Below are 19,393 nucleotides of genomic sequence, written 5' to 3' on the forward strand. Positions count from 1 at the left end.
AACAGAGAGCAGTGTTAGATGGGATATTGGGAAGGAATTCCTGCCTGTGAGGGTGGGCAGGCCCTGGCACAGGGTGCCCACAGGAGCTGTGGCTGCCCCATCCCTGGGAAGTGTCCAAGGCCAGGTTGGATGGGACTTGGAGCACTCTGGGCTGGTGGGAGGTGTCCCTGCCCATGGCAGGGGGTTGGAACAATATGGTTTTGAAGGTCCCTTCCTACCCAAACCATTCCAGGATTGTGTGATTCCATGATTCTTACTTGTTCCACTGCCAGAACACCTCCTGATCATAGAATCAAAGATACTCTGCTCCTACCAAATATACCATGTCCTGAATTTTCACTCTGGTTTCACAGGAGTGAAACTCACAACTTCTCAGCAAAGCAGCTGGACACAGTTTGAGGCTGCTTGGCCTCAGCTCATCCGTGGGGCCAGGAACAAGGTGGGTTTTGCAATGAGACCCACCAGCACTGAGCCCAGCATGGATGCTGTGCAGGCATTCCAGTTCTCCATGCACATTATGAACATGTCAGTGAGCAGCAAGATGTTTCACAGAATCACAGAATCAGAATCCCAGACTATTCTGAGTTGGAAGGGACCCACAAGGAACATCAAGTCCAACTCTTAAGTCAATGGCCTATACAGGGGATTGAACCCATGACCTTGGCATTATTACAACCAAGTTTTAACCAAACCCATCCCTGAGATGTTGGAAGTGACCCCCCTCCTTCCTCGCACTGGCAGGGCGCAACTCGGAGCCTCTCAGCCTTCTCTGTGTCCATCAGAGCAGCTTAACAGGAAAATGGTGTCACTGTGAAGGAACAAGCCAACTGTCTCCTGCTGCTGTGCCAAGCCAGGCAGCTCAGCTGTTTCACACCTCGCTGGCTCCCCTCCATCTCCAACGCTTGCTCCGTTCCATCCTCACTCCGGAGCCGCAGCACCGCCGAGCCAGCAGCATCTGCTGAGCGGGAGGAGGTGTGGAGCACCCGGGGAGAGCGTGGGCGAGGTGCTGCTCCCTGCACTCCACACTCCTGCCCATCCCGCCACCCGCGTCAGGCCCTGGGCGGCTCCCTAATGAGAATAAACCCATTTGCACTAATTGCATTCATTAGCTCTGCAGTGGGGAGTGGGGAGAGGAGAGGAGGAGCACTGCAGCTCCTGGGCATGGATTTGCTCTGTGTGTTGCTGCAGGGAGGGCTGGACCCACGAGGGAACGAGATGATCCTCAAATCCAGGGTGACTCGGGGTGGGTTAGGAAGGGGAAGGGCTGTTGGAGGGTGATGAAGGCAGGAGAGACAGAGGAAGGATGGAGAGTGGAGATTCCACTGCATTCATATTGGTGCCCCTTGCTGGAGAGGACAGTGTGTGACACTGGTGTGGCTGAGGGCAGCATGGGGATGGTCCCAAGGTCCTTTTATCCATACTGGAATCTTCATGCCTTTACTGCTCACTTTTATGTCACCTCTTGCACACGTGTTGGTGACACACTGAAGTGCTCGTGGGCTCCAGCTAGGGACTCTCCCTCAGGTATTGTAGTGACAGGACAAGGAGTAATGGGTTCAAACTGAAAGAGTGGAAATTTAGGTAAGTTTAATGAAATTCTTGGCTCTGAGGGTGGGGAGGCCCTGACACAGGTTGCCTGGAGAAGCTGTGGCTGTTCCTGTCCCTGGGAGTGTCCCAGGCCAGGTTGGACAGAGCTTGGAGCAACCTGGGCTAGTGGAAGGTGTCCCTGCCCATGGCAGGGGGTGGAATGAGATCATCTTTAAGGTTCCTTCCAACCCAAATCATTCTATGACTCTGTGATTCCAAAGCCAAAGGAGGCAGCAGTGATAGAGAGTCCTTGCCCTCCTTAAACCACTCCAGGAACAAGAGAGGAATGATCCTAGTGGGAAAGGAGGGCAGAAGCCTCCCAGGGTCCCCCAGGGCTTGGGATGGCCATGGAAGGGGGTTGGCTCATCCCTGTGCCACCCTGCCATCGCAGTGCCACAGCCGGTGGCTGCCAGCTGGAGTGCTGGGAAGGGCTGGCACACAGAGAAATGTCAGGATGAATATTGCATTGGCTCGTCACGCTGTCAACACCACGTCTGCAGAGTGCCACCCAAGCCAGGGAGTGGGGGGGACACGGGGGTGGTCCCACTCCGAACAGGAGCTCATCACCTTCTCCAGGGAGAGCCACCCAAACCCCCCCTTAAACACACATCCTCAAACTATAACAACCTGCCAGCTCCCCAGTGCTCCCCAGTGATGCCCAATGCTCCCCAGTGCTGTCCAGTAACCAGAGCTCACTGCCTTCTCCAGGGAAAGTCACCCAAAAACTCCCCTTAAACTGGCATCCTTCACCTGCCAGCTCCCCAGTGCTCCCCAGTGCTGTCCAGTACTCTGCACTACAGCTCAGTGCTGCCCAGTGCTTCCCACCACAGTTCCCAGCTCCCTTGTGCTCCACAGTGCTCCTTGGTACAACTCAGTGCTTCCCAGTGCCCCCCAGTACAATGCAGTGCTGCCCAGTACTCCCCAATACAGGTCTGTGCTGCCCAGTGCTCCCCAGTACAGCTCAGTGCTCCCCAGTACAGCTCAGTGCTCCCCAGTACTCTTCAGTACAGCTCCCAGTGCTCCAGCACTCCCAGTACAGCTCAGTGCTCCCAGTGTCCCTCCCCCTTTTCCAGTGCTCCCCAGTGCTCCCCATCGCTCCCAGTACATCTCAATGCTCCCAGTGCTCCCAGTACACCTCCCCACTGCTCCCCATCACTCCCAGTACAGCTCAGTGCTCCCAGTGCTTCCCAATACAGCTCTCCAGCACACCCAATACAGCTCAGTGATGCCCAACACAGCTCCCCAGTGCTCCCAGTACAGCTCAGTGCTGCCCAACACAGCTCCCCGTTGCTCCCAGTACAGCTCAGTGCTGCCCAATACAGCTCCCCAGTGCTCCCAGTACAGCTCAGTGCTCCCAGTGCTTCCCAGTACAGCTCTCCAGCGCTCCCAGTACAGCTCAGTGCTCCCCACTATAGCTGCCCATGGCTGCCAGTACAGCTCAGTGCTCCCAGTGTTCTCCATAGCTCCCAGTACAGCTTCCCAGTCCTCCTCAATCCTCCCTGTGGCTCCCACTACAGCTCAGTACTCCCCAGTACAGCTCCTCAGTGCTCCCAGTACAGCTCAGTGCTCCCCAGTACAGCTCCCCAGTGCTCCCAGTACAGCCCAGTGCTCCCCACTATAGCTGCCCATGGATCCCAGTACAACTCAGTGCTCCCAGCGCTCCCATCATTCCTGGTGCTCCCTGTGGCTCCCAGCACAGCTCAGGGCTCCCCAGTACAGCTCCCCAGTGCTCCCAGTACAGCTCAGTGCTCCCCAGTACAGCTCCCCAGTGCTCCCAGTACAGCTCAGTGCTCCCCAGTACAGCTCCCCAGTGCTCCCAGTGCTCCCAGTACAGCTCAGTGCTCCCCAGCACAACTCTCCAGCGCTCCCAGTACAGCCCAGTGCACTCCCCCACCTCCCCATTGCTGCGGGTCCGGGCCCAGGCCCCGCCCCCACGGCCCCGCCCCCACATGGCCCCGCCCCCTTCCAGCTCGTCCCCCTCCTGGCCCCGCCCCTTCACCGCGTTCCTAAAGCCGGGCGAGAGCCGCTTCCCCTCCCAGCAGCCCCTTCCGCCTCTCTGATTGGTTGCCGCGGCTGCCGCTCAGCGCTCTGACCAATGGGCGGGCGGGGCGCGGGGCTGGGGGCGGGCGCTTCCTTCCCTGCGGTCCGGCACGTCGGCGCGGCCTGAGCGGGGAGGCGGAACCGGGACCGGGACCGGGATCGGGATCGGGGTCATCGGGGCCGGGATCGGGATCGGCTGCGGCACCCGGACCATGTTCCGCCGCAAGCTCTCGGCGCTCGACTACCACAACCCCGCCGGCTTCAACTGCAGGGGTGAGCGGTGAGGGGGCCGGGGAGGCTGGAGGGGCTTGGCCCGGGGAAGGGGTCGCTGCCCAGGGCAGGGAATGGGACGGGACGGGCTTTGACCACTCCATGATTCCAATCTGTGGATTAGGGAAAGCCAAGGAAGGGTCTGTCGGGCTCCCAGCGGGGCTCTGCAGGCTCAGGGCTGAGCCGCAGCACGGGGTGTTTTGGGCATGGTAATAATTCCAACACAAGATCAAAATTCCCTGTTTTTACCGGGATGTTGTGCCCTCGCATCCTCTTTGCTGTGAGTCCCAAGACCTTCCTGGTTACCGTTGCTTCTTTTAGCTGAAAAGGTTTTGTCAGTGCACAAGACTAGAAAAGTCGTACTGGAAGGTTTGCTTTATTTATGTTGTGACCGTGTCTCTGTTTATTGTTATAAATAGGAATTAATTTTTTTCACAGTGAGGGTGGGCAGGCCCTGGCACAGGTTGGGCTGAGAAGCTGTGGCTGCTCCATCCCTGGGAGTGTCCAAGGCCAGGTTGGACAGGGCTTGGAGCAACTTGGGCTGGTGGGAGGTGTTGGAATTGGATGGTCTTTAATGTCCCTTCCAACCCAAACCATTCTGGGATTTCCTGATTAAAGCTCATCCAAAGCCAAAAGGTTTTGGAGGGGTTGGTGATACCCCAGAGGTGGGATCTGCTCTGTCCACAAATGGATTCTGTCCCTGCAGGAACAGACCAATTGCTTGGTCCAATCTGAATATTCCTGTGTGGACCACAGCCTTTGTTTGTGGAATTCCACCTCCCAAATGATGAGATTTTGGGTCAATAAGCAAGAAGAGTTTACTCAACAGTGAATGAAGAAAATGTCTTTGCAGCCATGATATTTATGTGATGTTATTTTTTGAGAAACTTTGCTGTGTTTGTCTGGAAAACAGCTAAAATCTGAATTTCTCTATAATTTCTCACGTCTTTGCTTGGTGATTTATAATTATATTCTCAACAAAACCTTCTGGCTGGTGCCTTTTATTGTATTCAGTCAGTTACAGCCAATTTGAAGTGACTTGAAAGCTGAAAAACACTCAGTGTTGATTTTTGGTCAGAGAATACACAATTTTAGTCTTAGATAGAAATATACACATTTTAATTTTTTTATATGCTCAGGGGCATCAATATTTGTGAGAATGTGATCAGTTGTTCCTGCCCCTAAGATGTTGGTTAATTGGTGCTTTGTTTCCCTCTCCCAACAGATGAAACAGAATTCAGGAATTTTATTGTCTGGCTGGAAGACCAGAAGATCAGACATTACAAGATTGAGGACCGAGGGAATCTGAGGAACATACACAGTGATGACTGGCCCAAATCCTTTGAGAAGGTATTTCCTTGTTCCAAACACACTTTTAGTGTTGGTGTAAATAATGTTTACCAGCTGCTGCAGTTGTTGGACAGAAATTACACTGAATATTTGTCCTGTTGGTGAACTCTTACATTTCTAGGAATTTAAATGTGTTTTTAAAGCCAAACTGGAGGAGTGATGGGAGAATTTTGTGCATAGTTTTCACTCAGCTTTGGGCAGTAGGTGGAGTATCCATCCTAATCTCTTTTTCTTTTGCCTGATTTGATTCAGCTCTTGAAGCAGAAAGAAGGTGGTTGACTACAAATAAACAGGTTTTTTTCCTGCATTAATGATTCCCAAAGCAAAGTGGATTAGGCTGTGCCAGCATGTGAAGCAAAGCTACAGCAGCTCATCCCTGCACCTCATGCTATTCCAGATGGATGATTTTCCATGGCTGGCACAAAGCCATCGTGCTCTGGGTGGTCCTCTCTGTACTCCTGAGCATTCTGAGTCACCACAAGGCTGTTGAGCTTCTCCTCTTGCTTCCCATTTCCCTGCTCTCCCAACAGCCCAGCAGAGAGCTGGAAGTGCTGCTCTAATGCTCAGAAACTGCTCATCCCACTGTTTTTCCCCCTGGAATCACTTTCTGTGCTCACTGCCCACAAGTTGCAGTGCTCAGGCTTTGCAGGGGGATCCTAAATCATTCCAGTATCCTGTAGAGAAATGTAGATGTTCTTGGAATTACTGGCAGCAAAGGGACACAACAGGATGGCCTGGCCTCTGGGAGTCTTGGCAGCAGCCTGGGCTGGATCCCATGTCCTGGGCTGAGAAGAGCAGAGACAGAATCTCAGCCACGTTCTGTCCTTTCTGTCCTCTCTTGTTGGACACAATCCCTGGAAAAGGGAGAATTCCCATTGCTGCCCCTGGGAATCCTCTGGTTTCAGTACTGTGGAAGCCTCAGGCAGCCTCATTCCTCTTTCCTGCTCCAGGTGGGAAGTTTTTGCTGTAATGTGTTCCCTTTTCCCATGCTCCATTTGCTCTGTAGCATGAGCAGAGAGCAAAGAAAGGGTGTGCTGGTTTCTCTGGGTGCAGTCTGGCAATAAAGAACATTTAGCAGTGGCACCTCCTTTTTAATAAATCTCAGACTCAAGTTAAAGGTGAGTTGGGAGACTCCAATATGTCTTGGGTGGATTGGATGCCACAGCAGGAATTTCACAATGGTGCTTCTTGTTAATTATTATCTTCTACCTGCAAGGCCTGTGGGAGAGTGACTGTTCACACAGAATGTGCTCCAAATTAACTCACACAGGTCAGTAACATCTGGTTGTTTTCTTTTCTCTTTGCTCCTCAGTACATGAAAGACGTGAACTGTCCTTTCAAAATACAGGAACGACAAGAAACAGTGGATTGGCTTCTTGGCTTGGCTGTGAGGTTGGAGTATGGAGATAATGGTAGGAGGGAATTGATTTAATATTTCAAAATAAGTGGGAAGTGGGAGGTTCTGTTCAATTTCATGGAATCCCAGAATGGTTTGGGTTGGAAGGGACGTTGAAGACCATCCAGTTCCACTGCCCTGCCATGGGCAAGGACACCTTTCACAAGGCCATGTTGCTCCAAGCCCTGTCCAACCTGACCTGGAACATTTCCAGGGATGGGGCAGCCACAGCTTCTCTGCCCAACCTGTGCCAGGGCCTGCCCACCCTCACAGGGAATAATTTCTTCCCAATATCCCATCTATCTCTGCCCTCTGTCAGTGGGAAGCCATTCCCCCTTGTCCTGTCCATCCAGGCCCTTGTCCAAAGCCTCTCCAGCTCTTTTGGAAGCCCTTTATACCTTACCTAAGGAAGTAAAATTTTCTGTTAGTCTGTGCAGGCATTTGGATGTGTTTCCTTGGGACTGGGAGAGCAGCCTCACTTAGTCCTGTGGGACTAATGTCAGAGTAATGTTGTTCTCAAGCAGTGCAGGATGGTCCAGTTTTCTTCTCTTTGTGTCTGTGCTTTAACTGATGCAGGTCTCCTTGTTTCCTGCTTTTTCTTTGGAGAAGCCTGAACAGTTAGCATGGATGTGATTTCCCTTTGGGTCTAAGGCACTTTGCAGTGTCCCTGTTCACTGTCACTTCCCTCTGTAAGAAATGCTCCCTCCCTTGGAGCATTCATTCCATATTCCTTTTACCTTGAATACAGTTGTGTCTAATACATTTATTGAACAAGGTGGGTTGAAGAACAAGGGGACAGCACAGCTCATTCCATCCCCAGCAGCATTTTGTCTTCCTTAGAACCTTGCTGGAGCTGGGAATGTGTATCATCTCCTCTTCCAAGTTTTTGCCTGTTTTCTTTTTCTCTTGCCTGGGGAGTCAAAGAGCGTTTTGGGTTGAAAGGAACCTGTAAAGAACTTCTAGTCCAACCCTCTGCCCTGGGCAGGGCCATCTTCAACTAGGCCAGGTTCCTCCAAGCCCTCTCCAGCCTGACCTGCTCTGCATCCCAGTGTGATATCCTGCAGTTGATCAGGTGCCTGCAGAAGCGCTCCATCAACTGGGGATCTTCCTTCAGCCGACGCATCAGCCTGTAGGACTTGCAGCAGGAACCATCCTGGCAGGTTTTCTCTGGAGGTGCCACCTGGAAGGCACATGGCAGGGAGCCTGATTGAAAGGGCAGAGAGGCCTCAGAGGGCTGAGACCTCTCTGGATGATGGGCTTGGCCTCTCCTGGAGAGACTCAGGCTCGGTTGGGCTACCTCAGGTATCTCCTGTGTGAGAATCACGGAATGGTTTGGGTTGGGAGGCACCTTAAAGACAATTTTGTTCCAACCCTGTGCTGTAGGCAGGGATGCTTGGCCTGTCCTGGTTTCCTCAGTGATGGCTGAGACCCACCTCTGCCTACTGGGACTGGCAAAGAGCTGGGGAGGACTTCCCTTCTCCCCATGGGCTCCCAGACCACCCTCCTGCTGTTCCCTCTCCCTCACCTTTCTCTGGCAGCTCCTGGCTATTCTGAGAAGGAGGAGCCCAAGGTAAAACCCCAGGAGCGTCACACACAGGACTGAGATGCTCCAAAAAACCACCTCTGTGGCAGCGATCTTGCTCTGGGCAGTGCCCTCCTGCTCCTGCTCCCTCTCCAGGGGAGGCACATCCCACACCAGCATGGCCCAGGCGGGAGGGCACGAGTCGTTCCTGCCACGGGGGAAGAGCCAGGACAGGCTGAGGGTCAGGAGCAGGGGGAGCGACGCTCGGAACATCCTGCTGGGATGGATCTCTGCTCAGCTCAGCCTGGGCCCAGCAGACAGAGTCACATGGTGTGGGATCTGTGCCCAGCTCACTCCGGCCCAGCACCTGGAGTCTGAGCTCTGGGAGGTGCTGATGTCACCTGAGATCCACCACGTGTCACCAAAAGCGCTGTGACGTCACAATCCTGGTGCCTGGAAGGCAGGGAATGTCATCCCAAGTGTTGGGTGTGTCAACTGCTACCAAATGCCATGGGCAGGGACACCTTTCCCTAGACAAATTCACCAAATTTTGTGAAATACTCATCAAATTCAGACGATGTCAAAGGTATATTTTGTTTTCTTTAAACTAAATAAATATAATTTCATGTGCCTGTTTTCACCCCATGCTCAGAGGAATTCTTTCTCTTCATCTCCCCTGGGACAGCAGTAGCATAATTGCATTTATTATTTAATTTCTGGATATAGCAAACCCCATTGTATATATTTATCTCCTCTCCCTGTGGGATTGCCTTTATGAGAACTTACTCTAAAGTGTATTAAATGCATTATATTTAGTCCAACATTTATTCCAGTAAGTTATTCTTAGACCCCTCTTTTACAGGGAGCAAGATCTGGAACCCTTGGGAACTAGGACAAGGTTATGAAGTTGAGTTAAATCTCCACAGTCACAGCAGTTTTATCTCCTTATAGTGAGAGTGGGGATACAAATGTAATTACTGGTGGCAAAATAATAACAGCCAAAGTGCTGTTTCCATTATAATTCCTGCAGGGCTGAGCTCTGCCCAAGACATGATGGGATAAATTTATAAGCCCACAAGGTTCTTGGACAATCAAAATGCCCCAAAACTCCAGGTATAGGAAACTCCAGCTTGGTGCTAAAGTTGAAACTAGTTATTTTTGTCATTAGCTCTAACGATGGCCATGTTTGCTTCTTAATTTTACAGCTGATAAATACAAGGATTCTACCCCTGATGGTGCCAAAACCACTGACAACACAGCCAAAAATGCAGAACCACTGATTAACCTGGATGGTGAGTGTGCAGCAACCTCCTGGATGGGAATGTCTTCCATGGCCTGTGTGTTCTTCAGGTTTGAAGTTGCTTAATCCTGTGGTACAGATTTTTAAAGCCCAGTTTAAAGCTTCAGGAATGCAGAGTTTGTGTATTTTCCACCTGCAGAAAGTGCCTCTCTGTGAGCAGTGGTTTGAAAGGTACTTTGAGTTGTTTGCACTTGTCCGTGTGAATTCCATATGGATGTGAACTTCTCCTGTTGGGAAAAAGGGAAAGGGCAATAGGGAGGATCATGAGGTACCCAGATCTGAATAATTAGGGAGGGCTCTTATTGTCAGTGAAGAAGCAGCTGAAGGATGTTTGCCTTGACAGCTTTGCAGGGAGTTCTGTAAATCATAAATAGTTACTGTGGGTGAGGGAGAGAAATAGCAAAATACCTTAAAAATAAAAAAATCCAAGGAAACATGATAGCAGGCTGGTTACTTCCATACTGTCAGGTATTCCATGTTGGCTCAGTCTTCCCCATCTATTCCTGTCATAATAATTCTATTTTTTTTCTCACAATAAATGGAATTGGTTGGGAAATAGCTATAAAATTAACCCCATGTCTTTTCCCATTCCTGCTCCTGCAGAAAGGCAGCTGGAATTAGTCTTGCCCTCACCCAGCAGACACAGTTCTGTTCTGTGTAAAATAAATATGTAAAATATAGCTAAATATTTGTATTTTGTGGTATATTTATAAATATTATAAGTAAAATAGATACAACTAGATACAAATATAAAATACACACCTGCATGTCATTTGCTTTACTTTCAAAGACTTCACCTGGTTATAAGGCCCAGTGCTGATGGTTCTGTAGCCAAACTGTGGTTCCTCACTGCTGTGTATCCATGGCCTTGGAATCATGGGATTGTTAAGGTTGGAAAAACCCTCTCAGCTCATCAAGCCCAACCACAAACCCAGCACTGCCACCTCCACCACTCTGAGTGTCCCCAAGTGCCACATCCACACGTTCCCTGAACACTCCCAGGGATGGTGATGAATTGCCCTTGCCCATCCCTAAGACCAATCCAATACCCTGGAGTCAGAAAGCCAATTTATCTTCTGGAATCACTTCAACTAACACATCTTTTTAATGATCATGGTTATTTTCCAGTGAATAATCCTGATTTCAAGGCTGGAGTGATGGCTTTGGCTAATCTGCTTCAGATTCAGCGACACGATGATTACTTGGTGATGCTCAAGGTGAGTTTCCCACTTTTCCCACCTTCTTTCTTCCTTCTTTTCCTATTGCCTGGTATGTGTCTAATACCTTACTGATAACTCTGAATTTTTAGGCCCAAATAGAATAAAACCCCTCATCCTATATGTGTCTTTTCAAGCAGATAAGAACATAAATCTTGGAAATTAATTCAGGGATAAATATCTTGGCAAACAGTTCAATATGAGCTGAGTTCTTTGAACATGCTCCAAGGAGAAGGTTGTGTTCCAGGGCTAGAAATTCAGAGAAACTTGAAAATATAGGACCTAATGATGCAAAGGATGTTCTAAACAGACATCCAAGAAAGACCCACAGTTAAAAGTTTCCTCCTCCTCCTTTTGATCCTATGAACTGTTTCCTTGTCATCCCATGTGTCAGTTTATTTTAGTTTTGACAACTAATTATGCCTTTTAAATGCACTAAATAGAATAATTAATTTTCTAAACTATTTCTTTTATACCCTTAGGAAAGTTTATGACTTACTGGTGGAATTCTGTAGATTTGGGGTCAAAACTATACTGTATTTTTAAATACTCTTATTTATGGGACTGCAGCAATCCTGAGTTCCTACTTGATCATGCCATAAATATGGAAATAAGTTTAGTTTTCTTTGACACCAAAACAAAAGCATTTCAAATCAGGGAAAAGGGATATCAAGAGATCTTGGGATTGGAGATGTTGAGGATCTGCAGCATGAGCTCAGCTCTTTCCAGGGTTCCTTCAGGTTCTACAGGATTGTTCAGGGCTGGCAAACTTTATCTGGGTTCACCAGGTTTGGTACCAGCAGTGTGTTTGTTGCATAAATATATTTACATTTCTGTCACTATTTCTCCCTTTTCTGTTACCATTTTTTCTGTTTCTGTCACCATTTCCCCCCCTTTTCTGTCACCATTTCCCCCCCTTTTCTGTCACCATTTCCCCCCCCTTTTCTGTCACCATTTCCCCCCCCTTTTCTGTCACCATTTCTCCCCCTTTTCTGTCACCATTTCTCCCCCTTTTCTGTCACCATTTCCCCCCCCCTTTCTGTCACCATTTCTCCCTTTCTAGTCCTGCTTTTTTCAGACAGTTATGTTTGGACAAAACCAGCCTGGATTATCTTGCTGTTAATTACAGTAGGAGTAGATTCCTGCAATGAAAATCCATGTTGCATAAACAACAGCAATGCTGGTTTGATATTAGAAGGTGTCAAATTAAACTCTTAATTCTACACCACAATAAGCAGGTTTTCAGTGCAGTGGAGGGAATTTATGATCCTTCTCCAGGCTTGGACACTCTGGAGGGGATGCCCAGGGAGAGCCAAAGGGTGCAGGCACACCACAGACATCTGGCCAGAGTGAGCAGAGATACTTGGAATCCCATTTTATTAATTCAAATCTGGCAGGTTGATCAGGAAGCATCTGTGTAACACAGTAGGATATCCATTCTCTAAGGCAAAAGGCACTCGGAATTCTCTCCCACAAGATCTGGTTTCACTGCTGGAATTTGCTATTAAAATTCTCATCAAATGATTCTTCTGTCTAGGCAACTTCCTTCAATCAGAATAATTTCTGGAAGTATTTTGTGGCAACTTTCTAGGATCAGCTCAGCTTTAATCCTGACCAAAACTGGGAGAAATCCTGAGGGAGAAACATGAAGTGATAAAGCTGCTCCTGTCACATTTGGCTGCTCATCAGGGAAAGTCTGAGGAATGTGTTTGTCAGACCCAGTTCTTTCCTGTGGAAGTCTGCCTGCATGGTATTCCTGCAGTTATTCTTAGAGGCATTGAGAGCTGTAGGGATCAGTAGCTGATGGATCCGATGGGATTTCATCCCATGTGCTGGAGCTGGTGAAAACAGATGAGCAGCAGGATCGTCAGAGTCGAGGCTGTTCTTGTTCCTGAGTCTAAAATTAATTCCTCTCTGCTCTCAGTCCTTTAAAACCTGGGTGGGTGGCCTTGCTCCAGGTTTCTCTGCATATGGAAGGTGGATCAGCACCTTCTAGAAGGTGCTATCAGCAGGAATTCTGTCCTGAAGTGGGATTTTCTTCCTGAAGAATCCGTGTTGCTGCAGCATTAAAGGTGTGAGATGACAGGGTGAAAAATGGTGCTGCTGCTTTGGGATTGTGATCAGCTTGGTCTGGAATCATAGATTTGTTTAGGTTGGAAAAGACCTTGAAATCATGGAGTCCAACCAGTCCTCCAGCACTGCCAAGGCCACCACTGACCCTGTCCCCAGGTGCCACATCCACGTGGCTTTTAAACCCCTCCAGGGATGGGGACTCCACCACTGCCCTGGACAGCTGTGCCAGGGCTGGACAGCCCTTTCCATGAAGGAATTGTCTCAATATCCAACCTAAACCTCCCCTGGCACAACTTCAGGCCATTTCTACTTGTCCCATCCCTCATTCCCTGGGAGCAGAGCCTGACCCTCCCTGGCTCCACCTTCCTGTCAGGGAGAGAGAAGGTTCCCCTTGAGCCTCCTTTTCCCCAGGCTAAAAATCCTGAGCTTTCTGAGCTGTTCCTTGTGCTTTGCAGGTTCTGGCCCAGTAGTGACTGAAATAATCCATATGAAATTAATGTCCTTGTCCTTGTGGTTAAACTTCCTCACACACCTGTGTGGGACACCAGGAATGACATGAAATGAAAAGGTTTGAGGTCTGAAAGAGTTTTCCAAAAAATAATTTTCTCATATGCCGAGTTATAATTTTGGCTCCTTTTCCCTTGGAATTACTGAGAAATGCATCAAGGCCTGAATTAATTGCTCTCACTTTTCCATGTCTTTTCCAGGCAATTCGCATTTTGGTTCAGGAGCGTTTGACGCAGGACGCCATAGCCAAGGCCAGTCAGTCCAAGGAGGTTTGTATTCCCATTCCATGTGTTCAGGAGGAATTATTCCATGTTAATTAATGAAGATAAATGTCTGTCCCCTCAAGCTAAACTGGTTCTATATCAATACTTTCTTTAGGAGGATGGTGGAAGGTTCCTTTATTCTCACCATCCTGCTCCCAACAGACCCAGAGGATTTTGGAGAGCACTGTGCAAAGCTCTTTTTGTTTCAGTTGGATGCAAATATTCCTGTGTGATATTTCATGGAATAACTCTTGCCTGAGTTATTTCCCAGAAGATTACCCTGACTGTTCAGTGGCAACAGGCCTGTAGTATGAGAAGAAATGCATGGCCTGGCTTTTCCTTGGAATCAGCAGCACTGGCTGCATCAACAGGTTGAAACATTCCTTGTATGGAGTGTTTTGTTTTGTACATACACATCATGTTTGGGGAATGGGATGGTGGTCATCCAACTCCTCCCTCCTCTCTTCCCTTAAAAAAAATGAGGTTTTGAAGGAAAGTTCTGCCCTTAAACTCAGATTTTTTTAGGATTCTTTTGTAACCTCTCTTGGGAAGATGTTCCAGGGAATGACTGTGGTTTTTCAGCTCATCATTTCTTCAGCGTTCCACTTTTCCAACTCATCTCTCTGTGCTGGGTCCTGCCCTTTGGCCACCCCAACCCCCTGCAGCGCTCCAGGCTGGGCACAGAGTGGCTGGAGAGCAGCCAGGCAGAGGGACCTGGGGGGACTGAGGGACAGGAAGCTCAACAGGAGCCACCAGTGTGCCCAGGTGGCCAAGAAGGCCAATGGGATCCTGGCCTGGATCCAAACTAGCGTGGCCAGCAGGCCCAGGGCAGTGACCCTTCCCGTGGACTCTGCCTTGGGGAGGCCACACCTTGAGTGTTGTGTTCAGTTCTGGGCCCCTCAGTTGAGGAAAGAGATTGAGGGGCTGGAGCGGGGCCAGAGAAGAGCAACGAGGCTGGAGAAGGGACTGGATGTGGCACTGAGTGTCCTCTTAAACACCTCCAGGGACAGAGAATCCACCATGTCTTGATCCAACCCCACTGTGATCACCAGCACATCATGGAGTGCCATGGGCTGGTGATCACAGTAGGGTTGGATCAAGGGTTGGACTTGATGATCTCAGAGGTCTCTTCCAACCCAACTGAGAAAAGAAGAGCAGCGAGGCTGGAGAAGGGACTGGAGCACAAGTGCTGTGGGGAGAGGCTGAGGGAGCTGGGGGTGTTTAGCCTGGAGAAGAGGAGGCTCAGAGGTGACCTCAGCACTGTCTGGAACTGCCTGAAAGGATGTGGTACCCCAGGTGGGGGTTGGTCTCTTCTCCCAGGCACTCAGCAATAGGACAAGGGGGCACGATGGGCTCAAGCTCTGCCAGGGGAAATTGAAGTTGGAGAGCAGAGAAAACTTTGTAGAGAGAGTGCTCAGGGATTGGAATGGGCTGCCCAGAGAGGGGGTGGATTCCCCATCCCTGGAGGTTTTTCAACTGAGCTTGGCCGTAGCACTGAGTGCCATGATCTGGTAAAGGGCCTGGAGTTGGACCAAGGGTTGGACTTGATGATCTTGGAGGTCTTTTCCAACCCAGTCCATTCTATGATTCTGGCATTTGGCACAGCAGCTGCTGGCATTGAGTTTGGACACAGCTGGGAAAGGCAACCTCACCTGCCCTGCAGGTGTGTGAGTGTCCTTGCTGAAGTGCCTGGACCTGCTCAAGGAGCCCAAATCCCTTCATCTTTCCTGGCAGCTCCTCACAACAGTCCATGAGTTATTTATTATCCTCACACTGCTGAGGATGTTTTCCAAGTGGGAACTGCAGGTGCTCCGAGTTGCAGTAATTGCCAGAAGCCTTGGAAAAGTAAATCAAAGCTTGGACTTGTAGATCCATAAAACTGTTAAAAGAGCAGCAAAGTATGAAAACAGCTGAGATTTGTCTTCTTTTTAGGTTCTATAACATTAATAAAAAGCAGCTTTTCGTTGTTTTTGTAGCTCCACACACAGGGATCAAAATGGGGGGTTTTTGAGGAAAAGAGAATTTTTTTCTTGACAAGAAATTGTTCATATTCCAGGTCTTCAAAGCAGTGTCAGATTTCAGGTTGAGATGTCACTGACTGATACATGTCAGTGGGAGTGGATTCTCCTTAGGAATGCCAAATTCCAGGGGAGTTGGAGAAAAGGCAGGGGGGTAGAGGCAGGAAAACAGTGTTACCTGTGCCACCAGAGATCACCAACATCATAATGTGCCAGGGGAATGGAGACAATACCTTCAAAGCAGAGGGTTGCAGGATAAAAAGAAAGAAAAATTAGACCTCTGCTGCTGATTTTGACTTGTTTGTTAATGGCCAAGATGCTGGCCAGGGATACTTTGTGTGTTAAGAAACAGGTTACAATCAAAGGTCTGGCTGCTCATGACAGACAACTTGAGACACAGAATACCAGGAATTGCATTCTTGGCAGTATCAGGATAGAGTGGGAAAGAGATAAAATAGATGGAGATGTTCTCTGACTAAAGGATATGGATGAAGAGACAGCCTGATGTGGTTGAGAGTTAAATGTGCTGAATAAAATGAGATTTATCTTGCTGGGTGGTCAAAGTGCAGTTTTCAAGGTGAGATATTACTTATTTATGTTTTTTAGGTTGTATTTTGAATGGCTGGCAATTCAGTGAGTTCAGATTTGCACTGAAAGGGTTCAGATTTATGCTGACAACCTTTGGGCTGTCCTGGGCTTTCCTTCCCTGGTGTGTCCCAAGTAGGATGAAGTACAACAAATGCCCTTCAGCATCACTTTGGGGATGCTCCCAAAATCTATACCTGGAATATGTTTGAAAACACAACAAAGTGGGTACATTTTCCCCCTACTCTGAAATCTGGACACTTTTTTTTCCTCCCACTCCCAGGGAATTGGGTTTCATTGTTAATATTTCCAGTTACAGGGGCGTTGTCTGTGGTGGTTGGACCCATTGCAAGTGTTTTGTGCTGCATTTATATATTAAATTTTGGAGAGATGAGGCTGGAGAAGGTCTGTGTAGTTACAGATGTCAAGGTGCCCTTCATTTCTCTGCCTGTTTGAAGCTGCTGTGCAAAGGAGGATGTGCTTGTTGTGGTTGTAGTGTGGGTTGGGAGCAAACAGAGTGGGTAAGGAATGCTGTGCTTCCAGCTGGAGGGGACACTGTGGTCACTCAGTGTTGGAGCAACCACAAAGAACTGGGAAAAATAAAAAGACACAAAAAAGACACGATTTTTCTTGCTCGTGTGGCTCTGAGAACAACCAGCCTGGCAGGGAGCTCTTTGCAGCCTTAAGTATAAACCTCATTCCTTAAAAAATACCAAGTAGGCCAATCTGACAAATTACTGGAATCTTTTTGAAGTGGCATTTTTGTCACTAATTTTAAAAGTGTTGGACTGCAATCTTAAAAATACATGTATTTTTCTCTAAAGTCCATGGAAAAGAACCACTTTCTGAAAATGCTGCAGTCACCATTTCGTGTTTAATGTGTGTTTTGATCAACTCAGATTCTTTCTTCACATCTGTATAAAAGCCTTTTTAAATGAAATCCTCCCCATTTAGAAGCTTTACAGCCCCGTTGTTGCAGAAACTGATGGTTCTGAGCTTTAATGTTTTTGTTGTGCCAAATGCAAAGCATTTGGCAGTTGTTGAAAAAAAAAACCGAGGTAGTAAAAGCAAATTCTGAGATTTGCAATGTTTGAATCTAATTTTAAGTGCATTTTGAGACATGGAGAGTAATTATTTAGTGTGACTGCTCCTCTGCAGCTGGAGAGGGTAAAGGAAACAGAGCAATGCTTATAAATGACCACTAATAAACTTTGCCTTGGAGTGCTTTAATAGAGCAAGTGTTTAGAAAATTGAATGTTTAGTTTATTCCTAAGCTTAACACTTGAGCAAATGCTTTTGGGGGATGTTGTCAGAGGTTGTGAGCTTGAGAAACTCTTATTACAGAGAATTTTTGCAGCTCTTTTGAATAGTCCAGTGCTTAAAAACTGGCAGCTGTTTAAAGGCAGAAGTTTCTAAGAAAGCCCAGTTTGTGCAGGGTTTTTGTTTGCCTGGGCAGTGATGCTGCTGGATTGGGTGTTCTCTCCCAGTCCTGGTGTTGGCCTTTTAAGGACTGAATGCAAGCACTGTGTGTCCAATGGGGTTTGCTTGACAACTCAGGGGATTATTAACCAGGCAGATTTTTCTTTAATAATTCCCTGGGTTTGGTGTTTCAGGACAGAGTTTTGTGTAATTGAACTCACATAAGCAAAACTCGTGTTCTCCCCTCCTGCTGTGCTACCTGCTTTTATTTACCAACATGCAAAATGACACTTTTAACTGCATTTCAACATGTTTTTTTCTTTTCAAAGGGTCTCCCTGTTGCTCTGGAAAAGCACATTCTTGGATTTGACACGGGAGGTAAGAAGTTCCCCTAATGTGCCTCTTCAACAGCCCCTTTTGCCTTTGACAGACTCTATTACTGTCAAATATGCAGCTGATGTGCCCAGTAAAAAACCCTGGAGTGGAAAGAATTCCTGCCTCCCAGCTGGTTCTTTATGAGCCCTCCTGAGCAGTTGGGCTTGGAACAGAAAAGCCTAAATCTGAGCTGTGGAATATGTTGCTTGAGAGTCATATTTAAATAACAGCTTTTCAAGGCAGCCTCGTTTCCCAGCGGAAGGAAAGGAAAGGAAGGGAAGGGAAGGGAAGGGAAGGGAAGGGAAGGGAAGGGAAGGGAAGGGAAGGGAAGGGAAGGGAAGGGAAGGGAAGGGAAGGGAAGGGAAGGGAAGGGAAGGGAAGGGAAGGGAAGGGAAGGGAAGGGAAGGGAAGGGAAGGGAAGGGAAGGGAAGGGAAGGGAAGGGAGGGAGGGAGGGAGGGAGGGGAGAGCAGGAAGGAGGGAGGGAAGGAAGGAAGGAGGGAAGGAAGGAAGGAGGGAGAGAAGGAAGGAGGAAGGGAAGGGAGGAGGGAGGGAGGAAGGAAGAGAGGGAGGAAGGAAGGAAGGAAGGAAGGAAGGAAGGAATCCTGCTGTTTGTAAATCCTGCTGCTACCAGCAGAGGACATCTGTGCTGCTTCCAGGGATTTCAGCTACCTAATTTACCTAAAATCTAATGGAGGCAGCTCAAGTTGGCACGACCTGATGGATTATTTATAAGGAATGGCCAGATGACCTGGGACTCCACTAGTCTGGCTCCACGCCACCTAAATCACTACTTGGAATGTTTCATACCAGCTTTCCAAAGGGAGGTGTTCCTGCCCATGGCAGGGGTTTGGAATGAGATGCTCCTTAAGGTCCCTTCCAACCCAAACCAGCCTGTGATTCCCTGAATTTCTGACCCAACCTTGAGGGCTGGGCGAGGTTTTGGAGAACACCCCATCCCTCTGTAGCAGCAGGGGAAGTTGTTTCCTATTCCCAGCCTGGAAACCACAACCACCAACTTGAATTAAGCTGTTTTTAAGTCCTTTCTGTCAGCTAAAAATGATGGATGGGATGGAAATTTCTCTTTGTGCCTCTCCCCAGATGCTGTTATCAACGAGGCTGCCCAAATCCTCCGCCTGCTGCACATCGAGGAGCTCCGGGAGCTGCAGACCAAGATCAACGAAGCCATTGTAGCTGTCCAGGCCATTATTGCTGATCCCAAGACTGACCACAGACTGGGCAAAGTTGGGAGATGAAGGGAGCAAAGCTCTCAGCCCCATGTGGAGTGCAAGTAGGAACCATGTACAGCTCCACACTCCGGCATGCGGCTTGAAACGGGATTATCTCACTGTTTGGAAAGAAGAGAGGGAATTGAATTCTGATTTCTAATGAATTGTTGGTTTTTTCCTTAAATAAATGAAACTGGGGAAAATAGACAAATTGTTCTGGTTAGGTCTGAGTTGGCAAATATGA

The 19,393-nt window shown here is 48.5% G+C and overlaps 1 protein-coding gene across 1 annotated transcript; it reads left to right on the forward strand.

Annotated features, from left to right (window-relative positions):
- Positions 1-3,711: 3,711 nt before the first annotated feature.
- On the forward strand, positions 3,712-19,360 carry RTRAF (RNA transcription, translation and transport factor). Its single transcript, XM_071559329.1, has 8 exons — positions 3,712-3,900; positions 5,123-5,247; positions 6,560-6,659; positions 9,371-9,457; positions 10,594-10,682; positions 13,463-13,531; positions 17,877-17,925; positions 19,022-19,360. The coding sequence occupies exons 1-8, from the start codon at positions 3,840-3,842 to the stop codon at positions 19,174-19,176; spliced, it is 735 nt and encodes a 244-aa protein (XP_071415430.1). The 5' UTR covers positions 3,712-3,839; the 3' UTR covers positions 19,177-19,360.
- The last annotated feature ends 33 nt before the right edge of the window (positions 19,361-19,393 follow it).

This window comes from Pithys albifrons, chromosome 6 (assembly GCF_047495875.1).
Source record: "Pithys albifrons albifrons isolate INPA30051 chromosome 6, PitAlb_v1, whole genome shotgun sequence".
In the NCBI taxonomy this organism is placed as follows: Eukaryota; Metazoa; Chordata; class Aves; order Passeriformes; family Thamnophilidae; genus Pithys; species Pithys albifrons.